Source organism: Somniosus microcephalus, chromosome 5 (assembly GCF_052327205.1).
Source record: "Somniosus microcephalus isolate GS21.2 chromosome 5, FLI_Smic_1.0, whole genome shotgun sequence".
Taxonomy (NCBI): Eukaryota; Metazoa; Chordata; class Chondrichthyes; order Squaliformes; family Somniosidae; genus Somniosus; species Somniosus microcephalus.
The window spans coordinates 12606798-12624216 of record NC_140991.1 but is presented as its reverse complement, the minus strand read 5'-3'; the positions used below and the strand labels follow the sequence as shown (position 1 = coordinate 12624216).

General features: G+C 46.3%; 1 protein-coding gene across 3 annotated transcripts in view; it reads right to left on the bottom strand.

Annotated features, from left to right (window-relative positions):
- The window catches only part of LOC147116894 (uncharacterized), a 272147-nt gene that overhangs the window by 168963 nt on the left and 85765 nt on the right, over positions 1-17419 (bottom strand). For 2 of the 3 annotated variants that reach the window (XM_085987337.1, XM_085987336.1), the window contains exons 12-13: positions 13801-13854; positions 4420-4467 (exon numbers count right to left, since the gene is read on the bottom strand). In XM_085987337.1, coding sequence (XP_085843463.1) covers positions 4420-4467; positions 13801-13854 — 102 coding nt within the window. The remainder of the gene's footprint in view (positions 1-4419; positions 4468-13800; positions 13855-17419) is intronic. The other variant, XM_085987338.1, reaches the window with a different exon arrangement.

Below are 17419 nucleotides of genomic sequence, written 5' to 3'. Positions count from 1 at the left end.
AATGTTCTAGGGTACCTGACATTTCGAAAAGACAGGCAGAATGGAAAAGGAGGGGGAGTAGCCCTGATAATAAAGGATGACATAAGGACAGTAGAGAGAAAGGATCTCAGCTCAGAAGATCAGAAAGTAGAATCAGTATGGGTGGAGAAAAGGAATAACAAGGGGCAGAAAACACCGGTGGGAGTAGTATATAGGCCCCCTAACAGCAGCTATACCGTTGGACAGCATATTAATCAAGAAATAGGAGCTTGTAACAAAGGTAATGCAATATTCATGGGGGACTTTAATCTTCATATAGACTGGACAAATCAAATTGGCAAAGGTAATCTGGAGGACGAGTTCATGGAATGCATTCGGGACAGTTTCCAAGAACAATACGTCATGGAACCAACCAGGGAACAGGCTATTTTAGATCTTGTATTGTGTAATGAGACAGGGTTAATTAGCAAACTCGTAGTAAAGGATCCTCTGGGGCAGGGTGATCATAATATGATAGAATTTCACGTTAAGTTTGAGAGTGACTTGCCTAAGTCCAAAACTAGAGTCTTAAACCTAAATAAAGCCAATTACATAGGTATGAGGGGCGAGTTGGCTAAGGAAGATGGGAAAATAGATTAAAAGGTATGGTGGTAGAAAAGCAGTGGCTGGCATTAAAAGAAATATTTCATAATCCTCAATAAAAATACATTCCATTGAGAAACAAAAACTCCATGGGAAAAGTGATCCAACCGTGGCTAACTAAAGAAGTTAAGAATTGCATTAGATTGAAAGAAGAAGCTGTAGGGTTCTCAAAATTCCCACATTCCCCAGAGTTATTAATAAAGGGACCCTGAAGGACGAAGTTATAAGGGAACCCTAAACAAAATGGCTTCTGGACCTCGTGGCAGAAGCCTGAAAGATTGGAAAGCAGGGCCCTGCAAAAACGGCAGGTCAAATGACATGCCGGGGCCTGTGAGAGCTGAAGCTAGACAATAGATAATGCAGAATACGCATTCTTCATTTTGAAACCAATCAACTCAGGAAAGACTTAATCTTGAACCCATCAAACCTTTGCATAAATAATCGCTTACAGTTTAAACTGGCTGCCGAGCCAGGAAGATACCGATTCACATCATGAATAACAAACACCGAGACATTAAGGAGCATTTAACAATGGGGCAACCACCCAAAAAGCAGTTAAGGTGAACGACTATAATCACTTTAACGAGCCCGCCATAAATCGGACAAAGAACTAACCCTGATTTGGCGTGCAGATAACCTCCGAAGTAGTATAATTGTAGGCCCACCGGTAACCAAAGAAAAACGAACAAAGCTGACGAACGAAGCAGGGGTAGAAGAAGAAGAAGCAGACGAAGGCAGGCCGATGAAAGGCAGAGAAGGGCAGCATGGAGAAGCGTTGGGGACGAGCAGGCACACACCCTGGTCCAGGCATACTCGAAACTCAACGAAGCAGAAACGACCACGAGCACCGCGGTAACAAAGGGCCGGGTAAACCATACCTTCAGATCATTACCACTGCACAGGTAGTGATCTAGGCCACCGCGACCAAGCCAACACCGAAGACCGCCAACCGAACCCCAACCGCAACAAAAACTTCGACGACCAGACCACCACCAGAAGAACAAAACCCGAAGTTTCCATTCAGCAAGGTAAAGTACCCAACAAAGACTTTACTCCCTATCTCTAACGGAGGAAAAGAGGGTACTTTACTCAGACGACTCCACCGCCGCGTCCTGGGACCACGTGACGATGACAGGCCCCAAAGGACACCAAGAGCGAACCCCAAAACCGCAACTGGCTTAATCGACATGATTCGACCTGTCCAGAAACCCTTATTGGTGAGCATAATCCCTGGCCCCACACAGCACAATTAGTTAGATATTGGAGGCGGGACAAGGGTAAGGGGATTAATACTGTGATTTTTCCCTCGATGTGCCGTGTGTTCCCCATTCCTAATTAAGTGTACTCTTGTAAGCCTGTAACTATTCCAGTAATTTTCCAGTGTTGTAACTATTATTGTGCCTTTTTAATAAAAATACAGTTTCCTTGTACCAAACCAGTTGTCTACTCCAATTCTGTATTGCCGCCTGTACCTAAGTCCGGTGTCTAGAACCCAGGGGTGTGGGAGCGATTCGAACCGCTCAGAAACCCAGTCAGAGGCAAGCTGACTGCACACACACCACCCCCTACAAAGCTTATAATGTTGCAAAGAATACTAGTAAGCCTGAGGATTGGGAGAGTTTCAGAAACCAGCAAAGGATGACCAAAAAATTGATAAAATGGGAGAAAATAGAATATGAGAGAAAACTAGCAAGAAATATAAAAGCAGATTGTAAGAGCTTCTACAATATGTAAAAAGGAAGAGAGTAGCAAAAATAAACGTTCGTCCCTTAGAGGCTGAGACAGGAGAAATTATTATGGGGAATAAGGAAATGGCAGAAACATTAAACAAATATTTTGTATCTGTCTTCACAGTAGAAGACACAAAAAGCATACCAAAAATGGTGGGGAACCAAGGGGCTAATGAGGGTGAGGAACTTAACGTAATTAATATAAGTAGAGAAAAAGTACTAGAGAAACTAATGGAACTAAAAGTTGACAAATCCCCTGGACCTGACGGCCTACATCCTCGGGTTCAAAAACAGGTAGCTGAAGAAATAGTGGATGCATTGGTTTTGATCTTCCAAAATTCCCTCGATTCTAGAACGGTCCCAGCGATTGGATGGTCGCAAATGTAACACCGCAGTTCAAGAAAGGAGGGAGAGAGAAAACAGGGAACTACAGGCCAGTTAGCCTGATATCAGGCGTCGGGAAAATGCTGGAATACATTGTTAAGGAAGTGGTATCAGGGCACTTAGAAAATCATAACATGATTTGGCAGAGTCAACATGGTTTTATGAAAGGGAAATCTTGTTTGACAAATTTCTTAGAGTTTTTTGAGGATGTAACTAGCAGGGTAGATAAAGGGAAACCAGTGGATGTAGTATATTTGGATTTCCAAAAGGCATTCGATAAGGTGCCACATAAAAGGTTCTCACACAAGGTTAGGGCTCATGGGGTTGGGGGTCATTTTGTAGCATGGATAGAGGATTGGTTAACGGACAGAGAACAGAGAGTAGGGATAAACGGATCTTTTTCAGGTTGGCAGGCTGTAACTAGTGAGATGCCGCAAGGATCAGTGTTGGGGCCTCAGCTATTTGCAATCTATATTAACGATCTAGATGAAGGGACCGAGTGTAATGTATCCAAGTTTGCTGACGATACAAAGCTAGGTGGGACACTAAGCTGTGAGGAGAACACAAAGAGTCTGTAAAGGGATATAGTTGACTAAATGAGTGGGCAGTAAGGTGGCAGACGGAGTGTAATGTGGGGAAATGTGAGGTTATTCACTTTGGTAGGAAGAATAGAAAAAGAGAATATTTTTTAAATGGTGAGAAACTTTCAAATGTTGGTGTTCAGAGAGATTTGGGTGTCCTCGTGCAATAAACACAGAAAGCTAGCATGCAGGTACAGCAAGCAATAAGGAAGGCAAATGGTATGTTGGCCTTTATTACAAGGGGTTTGGAGTATAAGAGTAAGAAAGTTTTGCTACAATTGTACAGGGCCTTGGTGAGACCATACCTGGAGTTGTTTCTCCTGGCTAGACAGTCTAGAACTAGGGGGCATAGTCTCAGGATAAGGGTTAGGCCATTTAAGACCGAGGTGAGGAGGAATTTCTTCACTCATAGGGTTGTGAATCTTTGGAATTCTCTGCCCCAGAGGGCTGTGAATGCTGAGTCTTTGAGTATATTCAAGGCGGAGATAGATAGATTTTTGGACTCTAGGGGAATCAAGGGATATGGAGATCAGGCGGGAAAGTGGAGGTGAGGTCGAAGATCAGCCATGATCTTATTGAATGGCGGAGCAGGCTCAAGGGGCTATATGGCCTACTCCTGCTCTTCTTTATGTTCTTATATGTTCATACAGAGATGCTCTCCCCATCTAACCCCCCCAACACAGAGATACTCTCCCCCTCTAACCCCCCCATACAGAGATACTCTCCCCTCTCTAACCCCACCATACAGATATATTCTTCCCCCTTTAACCCCCCCACCCCCATGCATATAGAGATACTCTAACCCTCTAACACTCCATACAGAGATTCTCTCACCTCGAAATCCCTCAATTCACAGCGGCACTTTAATTCACTTCCTTCACTTTGCAGGGCAACTGACTCGGTGCCGACCCAGAATCGACCCTGGGACCTTTTGCTTTCCATTTAACATTAACCAGCCAGTAGCCTGGTCTCCACTTACCTTGACAGGCTTGCTGTTCAGTCCCACAGGCGTTGGATCACCAATGCTCGAATGCCTTCTAATGGCTTTTTCTGAATAAATCTAAAATGCCTTTCAATTTAAGATTATCTATAATTGTACTTACGCTGCAAAGACTGTGAGAAGTCAAGTGAATCTACGCTTATTCCACGTGCTGCCAATAAAGAAGGGAGAAGGTCTCAGCACTCGGATTATACATCAATGAAAGTGCTGAATGCGGTTAGCTGATCATTAACAGTAAACTTATCTCGACCAGCCACATAATCATAATCAACTTTATTGTCATTGTTAGTGCACAAGTGCAGTACAACGAAATGTAGGCTTCCGGCTCCCGAGAGTGTACATTTAGATTAAGACATTTAAACATTCAACATTCATTTGGCTTGTAATACATTAACATAAACATTATAAAGTGCATTGGCAGATGTGCAGGCTTTAGAGTTTATTTGTGGAGTTCAGTAGGATGACAGCCCTGGGAAAGAAGCTGTTCCTAAATCTGGTCGTTCGGGTGCAAATGCATCTGTAGCGTCTCCCAGATGGCAGGGGGGCGAACAGACTGTGGCTGGGGTGGGTAGGGTCTTTGATGATGGTCAGTGACCTCCGTGAACAGCGTTTCTGGTAGATGTTCTCTATGGTCGTTAGCCGGTACAGAGGCAACAAGAGCAGGTCAGAGGCTAGGTATTCTGCGGCGAGTCTCTTACATCCTGACTCCCCAAAGCCTTTCCACCAACCAGAAGGCACAAGTAAGGAGTGTGATGGAATACTCTCTCCATCTAACCCCCCCACACAGAGATACTCTCTCCATCTACCACCCCCCCCACACAGAGATACTCTCCCCATCTAACCCCCCCACACAGAGATACTCTCCCCATCTAACCCCCCAACACAGAGATACTCTCCCCATCTAACCCCCCCCACACAGAGATACTCTCCCCATCTAACCCCCCCACACAGAGATACTCTCCCCATCTAACCCCCCCACAGAGATACTCTCCCCATCTAACCCCCCCACACAGAGATACTCTCCCCATCTAACCCCCCCACACAGAGATACTCTCCCCATCTAACCCCCCAACACAGAGATACTCTCCCCATCTAACCCCCCCCACATAGAGATACTCTCCCCATCTAACCCCCCCACACAGAGATACTCTCCCCATCTAACCCCCCCACACAGAGATACTCTCTCCATCTAACCCCCCCACACAGAGATACTCTCCCCATCTACCACCCCCCCCACACAGAGATACTCTCCCCATCTAACCCCCCCACACAGAGATACTCTCCCCATCTAACCCCCCACACAGAGATACTCTCCCCATCTAACCCCCCCACACAGAGATACTCTCCCCATCTAACCCCCCCCACACAGAGATACTCTCCCCATCTAACCCCCCCACACAGAGATACTCTCTCCATCTACCACCCCCCCCACACAGAGATACTCTCCCCATCTAACCCCCCCACACAGAGATACTCTCTCCATCTACCACCCCCCCAAACAGAGATACTCTCTCCATCTAACCCCCCCACACAGAGATACTCTCCCCATCTAACCCCCCCCACACACAGAGATACTCTCCCTATCTAACCCCCCCCCCCACACAGAGATACTCTCCCCATCTAACCCCCCCACACAGAGATACTCTCTCCATCTAATCCCCCCACACAGAGATACTCTCCCCATCTAACCCCCCCACACAGAGATACTCTCCCCATCTAACCCCCCCACACAGAGATACTCTCCCCATCTAACCCCCCCATGCTGGATTATTACCTGAACCACGAGCGAATTTGGCTAGGACAAATAAAATTAGAGAGTTAAATGCGTGGCTCAAAGACTGGTGTGGGAGAAATGGCTTTTGCTTCCTGGGACACTGGCACCAGTACTGGGGCAGGAGGGAGCTGTTCCGTTGGGTCGGGCTTCACTTGGCCAGTGCTGGGACTAGAGTCCTGGCGGATCATATAACTAGGGCTGTAGAGAGGGCTTTAAACTAACTAGTGGGGGGGAGATTCCGAGAGAGCAAATAATAAAAATGACAACAGAGAAGGTCATAGACTTAGGTAGCAGTGGGGAAATTAAAAACCAGAGCGTGTCAGGAAGGGGCAGAAGGTATGGAGTAAAAGGTAAAGTAATAAAAGGGGCAAAAGCAAGAACTAAGTGTAACAAAACATCTTTGAAAGTTCTCTATCTGAATGCACGTAGCATTCGTAACAAAATAGACGAGTTAATGGCACAAATAACTACATATGATCTTGTGGCCTTTACAGAAACATGGCTACAGGGTGACAATGCCTGGGAATTAAACATACCAGGTTATTTAATGATCAGGAAGGACAGGCAGGAAGGAAGGGGAGGTGGGGTGGCTATGTTAATAAAGGAAGGAATCACTGTAATACAGAGAAATGATATTGGGTCAAAAGATCAGGATAATGAAACAGTTTGGGTGGAGGTAAGGAATAATAAGGGGAAAAAAACACTAGTGGGCGTAGTCTATAGGCCTCCGAACAGTGGCAACTCTGTTGGACGGAGTATCAATCAGGAAATAGTTGAGGCTTGTAATAAGGGAATATCTATAATTATGGGGGATTTTAACTATCATATTAATTGGACAAATCAAATTGGGCAGGGCAGCCTTGAGGATGAGTTCATTGAGTGTATTAGGGATGGGTTTCTTGAGCAGTATGTAACTGAACCGACCATGGGGCAAGCAACCTTAGATCTGGTCCTGTGTAACGAGATGGGATTAATTAAAAATGTCCTAGTAAAGGATCCCCTTGGAATGAGTGACCATAACATGGTTGAATTCCATATTCAATTAGAGGGTGAGAAGGTTGGATCTCAAACAAGCATGCTAAGCTTGAATAAAGGAGACTATGAAGGTATGAGAGCGGAATTGGGTAGAGTGGATTGGGAAAATAGATTAAAGGGTAAGACGATACATGATCAGTGGTGTACATTTAAGGAGTTATTTTACAACTTCCAAAAAATATATATTCCACTGAGAAGAAAAGGGTGTAAAAGAAAAGACAGTCATCCGTGGCTAAGTAAAGAAATTAAGGATAGTATTCGACTAAAAACAAGGGCATATAAGGTAGCCAAATCTAGTGGGAGGATAGAGGATTGGGAAAACTTTAAAAGACAGCAAAAAATAACAAAAAGATTGATGAAGAAAGGGAAGATAGATTATGAAAGTAAATTAGCAAAAAATATAAAAACAGATAGTAAGAGTTTTTATAGTTATATAAAAAGAAAAAGGGTGGCTAAAGTAAATGTTGGTCCCTTAGAAGATGAGACCGGGAAATTAACGGTGGGAAATATGGAAATGGCAAAAACACTGAATGAATATTTTGTATCAGTCTTTACAGTAGAAGACACTCAGAATATCCCAACACTGGACAAACAGGGGGCTAAAGGGGGGGAGGAGCTAAACACGATCAAAATCACTAAGGAAGTGGTACTCGGTAAAATAATGGGACTCAAGGCGGATAAATCACCTGGACCTGATGGCTTACATCCTAGGGTCTTGAGGGAAGTGGCAGTAGGGATTGTGGATGCATTGGTAATAATTTTCCAAAACTCCCTGGACTCGGCAAAGGTTCCGGCAGACTGGAAAACTGCTAATGTAACACCCTTATTTAAAAAGGGCAGTAGACAGAAGGCCTAACATCTGTGGTAGGTAAAATGTTGGAGTCCATTATTAAGGAGACAGTAACAGGACATTTGGATAATCATCATTTAATAGGACAAAGTCAGCAAGGTTTTATGAAGGGGAAGTCATGTTTGACAAATTTGCTGGAGTTCTTTGAGGAAGTAACATATAGGGTGGATAAAGGGGAACCAGTGGACGTAGTGTATTTAGACTTCCGAAAGGCATTTGACAAGGTGCCACACAAAAGATTATTGCTTAAGATAAAAAATCACGGGATTGGGGGTAATATTCTGGCATGGATAGAGGATTGGCTATCTAACAGGAGGCAGAGAGTTGGGATAAATGGTTCGTTCTCAGACTGGCAATCAGTAACTAGTGGTGTTCCGCAGGGGTCAGTGCTGGGTCCCCAACTCTTTACAATCTATATTAACGATTTGGAGGAGGGGACCGAGTGTAACATATCAAAGTTTGCAGATGATACTAAGATGGGAGGGAAAGTAGTGAGTGAGGAGGACATAAAAAACCTGCAAGGGGACATAGACAGGCTAAGTAAGTGGGCAGAGATTTGGCAGATGGAATACAATACTGGAAATGTGAGGTTATGCACTTTGGCAGGAAAAATCGTAGAGCAAGTTATTATCTTAATGGCAAGAAACTGGAAAGTACTGAAGTACAAAGGGATCTGGGGGTTCTGGTGCACAAAACTCAAAAGGTTAGTATGCAGGTGCAGCAAGTGATTAAGAAGGCCAATGGAATGTTGGCTTTCATTGCTAGGGGGATAGAATATAAAAATAGGGAGGTATTGCTTCAGTTGTACAAGGTATTGGTGAGACCGCACCTGGAATACTGCGTACAGTTTTGGTGTCCATACTTAAGAAAGGACATACTTGCTCTCGAGTCAGTACAAAGAAGGTTCACTCGGTTAATCCTGGGGATGAGGGGCTGGACATATGAGGAGAGGTTGAGTAGATTGGGACTCTACTCATTGGAGTTCAGAAGAATGAGAGGCGATCTTATTGAAACATATAAGATTGTGAAGGGGTTGGATCGGGTGGATGCGGGGAAGATGTTATCGATGATGGGTGAAACTAGAACTAGGGGGCATAGTCTTAGAATAAGGGGCTGCTCTTTCAAAACTGAGATGAGGAGGAACTACTTCACTCAGAGGGTGGTAGGTCCATGGAATATGCTGCCCCAAAAAGCTGTAGAAGCTACATCATTACATAAATTTAAAACAGAAATAGACAGTTTCCTAGAAGTAAAGGGAATTAAGGGTTACGGGGAGCGGGCAGGAATTTGGACATGAGTCTAGGTTCGGATTGGTCATGGCCCTGTGGGTAGCGGAGCGGGCCCAGGGGCCGTGTAGCCTGATCCTGCCCCTATTTCGTGTGTCTAATTCTGTTAGATTCAGGAGATGGTTCTGTGATAGTGGATTGGCAGTTAGGATCAGATCAACCATGATCTTATTGAATGGCGGAGCAGGCTCGAGGGGCCGATTGGCCTACTCCTGCTCCTATTTCTTATGTTCTTATGTTCACAGAGATACTCTCCCCAACTAACCCCCCCACACAGAGATACTCTCCCCATCTAACCACCCCCCCCCACACAGAGATACTCTCCCCATCTAACCCCCCCACACAGAGATACTCTCCCCATCCAACCCCCCCACAGAGATGCTCTCCCCATCTAACCCGCCCCACACAGAGATACTCTCCCCATCTAACCTCCCCCAGAGATACTCTCCCCATCTAACCCCCCTCGGAGATACTCTCCCCATCTAACCTCCCCCACACAGAGATACCCTCTCCATCTAACCCCCCCACACAGAGATACTCTCCCCATCTAGCCCCCCCACAGAGATACTCTCCCCATTTAACCCCCCAACACAGAGGTGCTCTCCCCATCTAACCCCCCACACAGAGATACTCTCCCCAACTAACCCCCCCACACAGAGATACTCTCCCCATCTAACCCCCACACACAGAGATACTCTCCCCATCTAACCCCCCCACACAGAGATACTCTCCCCATCTAACCCCCCCCACACAGAGATACTCTCCCCATCTAACCCCCCCAGAGATACTCTCCCCATCTAACCCCCCCGCCACAGAGATACTCTCCCCATCTAACCCCCCCCACACAGAGATACTCTCCCCATCTAACCCCCCCACACAGAGATACTCTCCCCATCTAACCCCCCCACCCAGAGATACTCTCCCCATCTAACCCCCCCGCCACAGAGATACTCTCCCCATCTAACCCCCCCCACACAGAGATACTCTCCCCATCTAACCCCCCCACACAGAGATACTCTCCCCATCTAACCCCCCCACCCAGAGATACTCTCCCCATCTAACCCCCCCGCCACAGAGATACTCTCCCCATCTAACCCCCCACACAGAGATACTCTCCCCATCTAACCCCCCCGCCACAGAGATACTCTCTCCATCTAACCCCCCCACACAGAGATACTCTCCCCATCTAACCCCCCCACACAGAGATACTCTCCCCATCTAACGCCCCACACAGAGATACTCTCCCCATCTAACCCCCCCGCCACAGAGATACTCTCTCCATCTAACCCCCCCCACACAGAGATACTCTCCCCATCTAACCCCCCCCCACACAGAGAATTGTGCCTTGCTGTTTAATCCCACAGTGTTGGAGCACCAATGTTTGAACTCCTTCCTATCTTAATACAAACCTGCATGTCTTTCAATTTAAGACTATCCAAGCTTGCACTTACAGCGTGAATACCGTGGCTCATCTAGTGAGTCATCACTCAATTCAAGTGAATCTGCACTGATTCCACGTGCTGCCATTAAAGAAAGGAGAAGTTTTCAGCGCTCGCAATATACATCAATGAAAGTGCTGAATTCGTTTAGCTGCTTATTAACAGTGGGTAGAATTGAGAAATACTAAGAGGAAAAAAACATTAGTGGGAGTGGTATATAGACCTCCCAACAGTAAGGCAGAGGTTGGGGATGGCATTAAAAGGGAAATTAAAGAAGCGTGCAATAAGGGCACAGCAGTCATCATGGGTGACTTTAATCTACATATAGATTGGGCCAACCAAATTAGTAACAATACTGTGGAGGAGGAATTCCTGGAGTGTTTACGGGATGGTTTCCTGGACCAATATGTCGAGGAACCAACCAGAGATCAGGCCATCTTAGACTGGGTATTATGTAACGAGAAAGGATTAATTAGCAATCTTGTTCGACGAGGCCCCTTGGGTCGGAGCGATCATAATATGATCGAATTCTTCATTAAGATGGAGAATGAAGTAGTTGACTCAGAGACTAGGGTCCTCAATTTAAATAAAGGAAACTACGATGGTCTGAGGCGCGCGTTGGGTAGGATTGATTGGGGAATGGCACTCAAAGGGTTGACGGTGGATAGGCAATGGCAAACATTCAAAGACCGAATGGATGAGCTACAGAATTTGTTCATCCCAGTTTGGCATAAAAATAAAATAAAAAAGGTGACTCAACCGTGGCTAACAAGGGAAATTAGGGATAGCATAAGATCCAAGGAGAGGACATATAAATTGGCCAGAAAAAGCAATAATCCTGAGGATTGGGAGCAGTTTAGGATTCAACAAAGGAGGACAAAGGGATTAATTAAGAAAGGGAAAATAGAATATGAGAGTAAGCCAGCAGGGAACATAAAAACTGACTGTTAAAGCTTTTATAGATATGTGAAGAGAAAAAGATTGGTGAAGTCAAGCGTAGGTCCCTTACAGTCAGAAACAGGGGAATTTATAATGGGAAACAAAGAAATGGCAGACCAACTAAATTCATACTTTGGTTCTGTCTTCACAAAGGAGGACACAAATAACCTCCCAGAGATGCCGGGGAACATAGGGTCTGATGAAAGGGTGGAACTGAAAGAAATCAGTATTTGTAGGGAAATGGTGTTAGGAAAATTGATGGGACTGAAGGCCGATAAATCCCCAGGGCCTGATAATCTACATCCCAGGGTACTTAAGGAAGTGGCCCGAGAAATAGTAGATGCATTGCTGGTCATCTTCCAGAACTCGTTAGACTCTGGAACAGTACCCATGGATTGGAGGGTAGCTAATGTTACCCCACTATTCAAAAAAGGTGGTAGAGAAAAAGCGGGGAATTATAGACCGGTAAGCCTGACATCGGTAGTGGGGAAAATGCTAGAGTCCATTATGAAAGATGTAATAGCAGAGCACTTGGAAAGCAGTGACAGGATCGGACAAAGTCAACATGGATTTACAAAAGGTAAATCATGCTTGACTAATCTACTGGAATTTTTGAGGATGTAACTGGTAAAATAGATAAGGGAGAACCAGTGGATGTGGTGTATTTGGACTTTCAGAAGGCTTTCGATAAGGTCCCACATAAGAGATTAGCGTGCAAAATTAAGGCACATGGGATTGGGGTCAAGGTATTGACTTGGATAGAGAACAGGTTGGCGGACAGAAAGCAAAGAGTTGGAATAAACGGGTCGTTTTCCGAGTGGCAGGCAGTGACTAGTGGGGTACCGCAAAGATCGGTCCTAGGACCCCAGCTGTTCACAATATATATTAATGATCTAGACGAGGGAATTGGATGTAATATCTCCAAATTTGCAGATGACACAAAGCTGGTGGGAGGGTAAGCTGTGAGGAGGATGTCGTGAAACTCCAGTACGATTTGGACAGGTTGGGTGATTGGGCAGAAACATGGCAAATGCACTATAATGTGGATAAATGTGAGGTTATCCACTTTGGTGGCAAAAACAGGAAGGCAGATTATTATTTGAATGGCAATAGATTGGGAGAAGGGGAAGTGCAAAGAGACCTGGGTGTTCTTGTGCACCAGTCGCTGAAGGTAAGCATGCAGGTGCAACAGGCGGTTAAGAAGACAAATGGTATGTTGGACTTCGTAGCAAGAGGGTTCGAGTAAAGGAACAAGGATGTCTTGCTACAGTTGTACAGGGCCTTGGTGAGACCGCACCTTGAGTATTGTGTGCAGTTTTGGTCGCCTTATCTGAGGAAGGATGTACTTGCCATGGAAGGAGTGCAGTGAAGATTCACCAGGCTGATACCTGGGATGGCAGGAATGACGTATGAGGAGAGATTGTGTCGATTGGGCTTATACTCCCTGGAGTTTAGAAGATTGAGAGGGGATCTCATCGAAACCTATAAAATTCTGTCAGGCCTGGACAGACTAGATGCAGGAAGGATGTTTCCTATGGCCGGGGAGTCCAGAACCAGGGGTCATAGTCTAAGGATAAGGGGTAAGCCATTTAGGACTGAAATGAGGAGGAATTTCTTCACCCAGAGAGTGGTGAACCTGTGGAATTCTCTGCCAGAGAGGGCGGTGGAGGCCAGTTCATTAAATATATTCAAGAAAGAGTTGGATATATTTCTTAAGGCTAAAGGGATCAAGGGATATGGGGAGAAGGCAGGGACAGGGTACTGAATTTGAATGATCAGCCATGATCTCATTGAATGGCGGAGCAGGCTCGAAGGGTCGAATGGTCTACTCCTGCTCCTATCTTCTATGTTAATGTGGACAGACAGAGCCCAGATCTGTGACTCGCTCTCTATTCTACAACATTCCTACCTACTCCTATTAGAGATGAGTATACTGAAGATCTTTTGGGTTTTCCATCTCTAACATTAACCAAGTGGTCACCTGGCCTTCATTGACCCTGATGGACTAACAGAGCTGTGAAGTTCACCACATCCTGAACCAGTGCCTTGCTGTTCAGTCCCACAGAGTGTTGGATCACCAATGCTCGAATGCCTTGCAAGGGCTTTTTCTGAAACAAACCTAAATGTCTTTCAATTTAAGACTATCTATGATTGTACTTACGGCATACAGGCTGTGGCATCGTGACAGCACCTACATTCATTACATTTTCTGCCACTGAAGAAAGGAGAAGGTCTTAGTGCTCATATTATACATCAATTAAAGTGCTGGTTAGCTGCTCATTAACACTAAATGCGCCTCATAATGTGGACAGAGCCCATATCTGTGACTGTCTCTCTATTCTACAACGTTGGCCACGAGTGCCAGCCGGAAATTCAGTTTCAGCGCCCCAAACGGAAGCGGGGCGTTGCTCGAGGCGCCCCGCATCCCTCTTGGGGCGCTGCAACTGAAAATCACAGCGCAACGTGCCGCAGCGCCACACACTGCGGCACGGCGTGCTGCGGTACTGCAGGCCTTCCTCCCCTTCTTAAAGGGGAGGGGCCTGCTGCAGCGCGATCAGAGATCGCGAGTGCCGGCAAAAGAGCCCGGCACCGAGGAGAAGTGCCGGGCTCTTGGGACACAGCCGGCACAACGCGGGGTGGGGGGGCTCAGCAGGCCGGGGACGGTGGCGCGAAGAGGTGCTGGCAGGCGGCCAGCAAAAAAAATGGCCGCCCCGCACCTCTCCTTTAATTAGCGCCTCTACTGCCACAGGTAGGCCCCCCTGAACCGGTCGCAAATTGCGACCGGCGTTACAGCGGGGGGGCGCTACCAAATTTCGTGATCGGGGCGGTAGCGGGGCGCTGCGCACACCGATGACGTCATCGGTGGCGGCGCAGCGCTACAGGCTAACGCCGCCATTAGCGCCCTGCTAAATTTCGCTGGAGGCGCAGCCGGTGGTGCTAAACCCACTAAGTGCCCTCTTTGGGCGCTAACTAGTGGCGCAGCCCACCGAATTTCTAGGCCATAGGGTTTTCAATGAGGGCAAGCAGTATCGCTCAGTAAAATAAATTGGCTTGAATATGCATGTAAAAAGTGTAAATGTAATACTTGGTGAATTCCCAGTGTGAACATTTGGGGCAGGATTTTCATTGGGCCGTGGAGTCAGGATTGGAGGCGTGTGGGGGGTTAAAATCCCGAAATCAGAGGTCCCGACCCCATCCCGCATCCAAATCCGCCTCCATGCCAGTTTCAAAGGAGGCGGGTACCCACCCCGCACTGGGACCCGCCTACCCGAGGCGGGAAGGGATTAGTGCCAATTAACTGCCTGTTAACAGGTAGTTAACAGGCAGTTTTTAGCCTAATCCCTATTTTTAAGATTGAAGTGTGGGATTCCCGACGGCAATAACGCCAAGTTAGAGGAGGCAGGCCGTCGGGTTGAAGGACTTGGAGGGGTCGAGAAGTCGGTGTTCAGGTGAGTGATGTGTGCATGAGTGCAAAGGTAAGTGTGTTTGGTGTGTCTAAAGTGATTAAAGAAGTTTAAATGACCTTTTCTTACCTTTTCAGCCTTCCTTCCTTTAGGTCTCGGGAGTCCCTCATCTCACCGGCACAGAAAGCAGAATGGCTGCGAACTGTCAAAAGTGACAGCCTTCAGCTTTCTGTGCAGGGGAGATTTCTAACTGTGTCTGTGGAGAAGGACTCAGGTTAGAAGTAAGACTGTCAGTGTTTGACAGCTTCAAACAGCTTTCAAACACTGATATTTCATCTGTCAAAACCTCTTGACAGATGAAATTTCAGTCTGTGACATCACCTGTTGCCGGGTGGCCCTTAATTGGCCTGCTGAGCCCGCTGGGCGGGCTCAACAAGGTTAATCAAGTTAAAATCGCGTGGATTGGCCGCATCTCGATGGAGGCGGGACTACAACCCCGAAAGTTGTAGTCCCGCCTCCAACCCGACTCCTGAATGAAAATCCTGCCTTTGGTGTTGGATGAAGTTTTTAAAGGGCTGCAGCTAATTTGAAGGGATGCAGTCAGTTAAAGGTATATTTTGAGCTTTCTCCAAGGTTGTACAGGGAAAGAACTAATGGCAGCCAAAATACAAACATATGAAAATGTTAGACAGGAAAACACCAGCTTTCCTGTCCCATGCTTTATGCATCACAACCAAGACACACCCTACCCGCCAAGTGCCATGTAATCTCCTTGGAGATGTGAAAACCAGACAAGTTCTATTAGGAAGGGGGGAAAAATTGGAAAATTCCTCTCCGATGGCAATCACAACTAGTCCAGGAGTCCAGAACAAGGGGACATAACCTTAAAATTAGAACTAGGCCATTCAGGGTTGATGTCAGAAGCACTACACAAAGGGCAGTGGAAATCTGGAATGCTCTCTCCCGTTCAGGCTGGGTCAATTGAAAATACTTTTGTTCAGTAAGGGTATTTAGGGTTACGAAGCCAAGGTGGATAGATGCAGTAAGATACAGATCAGCCATGATCTAATAGAACAGGCCCGAGGGGATGATTGGCCTACTCCTGTTCCTATGCTCCACTGACCATGATTTATATTACTTGGTACCTACCTCTTGTATGACACAATCTCTGCCTCAGCTAGGAACTGGCCCAGCTCATTTCAAGACTACTTCCATCACAAGATGGCACAGAACAGAATGGAATACACCCAAACTGGAGGGGAAACTTACAAATTAGGAGCCTTACATTTCTCTTGGAGGATTCCTCCCTGGAAATCCTTGCACAGGGAGAGTAGGGGAAGCTCAGGGCTAGCACCATTGAGTTCTCATATCTGATGCCCCATCTCATTCACTCCTATACAGCAGCATACATAAAAGCACACAAATATTACTTGCAGGGCTGCATTGCAAGTTCTGTTTGATATCGTGCCTTGGAACTAACATTTAAACTTTTTCTGTCATGGTAGGCCTTCCATCAATGCCAGTGTCAAGGACAAGACAGAGCCTCAAAACCCTATGTCCCTCTTACATGACCTGGGGATGCAGTTAGTAAGTGTCAGGAGGTTGCATAAATGTGAACAGGTGAGGGGGTAGCAAGTGATGGTGGTAGAGGAGGAATTGGACTTTGCCGCCTGGATGGCCACATTGGTGTCATCAATGACCCCACTTCAATTTGTGACTCAGTCGGTAACACTCTGACCTCTGAGTGAAAAGGTTGTGGGTTCAAGTCCCACTCCAGAAACTTGAGCACAAAATCCAGGTTGACGCTCCAGTGCGGTACTGAGGGAGTGCTGCACTGTTGAAGGTGCCACCTTTCGGATGAGATGTTAAACCGAGACCCCATGTATCCTCTCAGGTGCCCCACGGCACTATTATGAAGAAGAGCAGGGGAGTTTGCCATGTTATCTTGGCCAATATTTATCCCTCAGCCAACCTCACTAAAAAAACAGATGATCTAATCATTTATCTCATTAATGTTTGTGGGACCTTGCTCTGCGCAAAATGGCTGCGGCATTTCCCTACACTACAAAAGTGACTACACTTCAAAAGTACTTCATTGGATGGAAAGCGCTTTGGGAAGTCCTGAAGGGTGCAAGTTCTTCTTTCTTTATTCACATTAGGAAATACAGCAATGCCGTGAAATGGGGCAGCCACGTCATGCTGCTGTTGCTATTCAGTGGGAAAGGAAGTGCGAGTGCAGGTTACACTGACAGATGCAATAGTCTCCTGTTTGAAATACATGAAGGCAGCTCATTGCTGATACCGCAGATTCTCGCCTGGAATCAGGCAGAGCCAGAAGTTTTTGAGAGCAGTGATGGCCTTGCCTGGGACTGACAG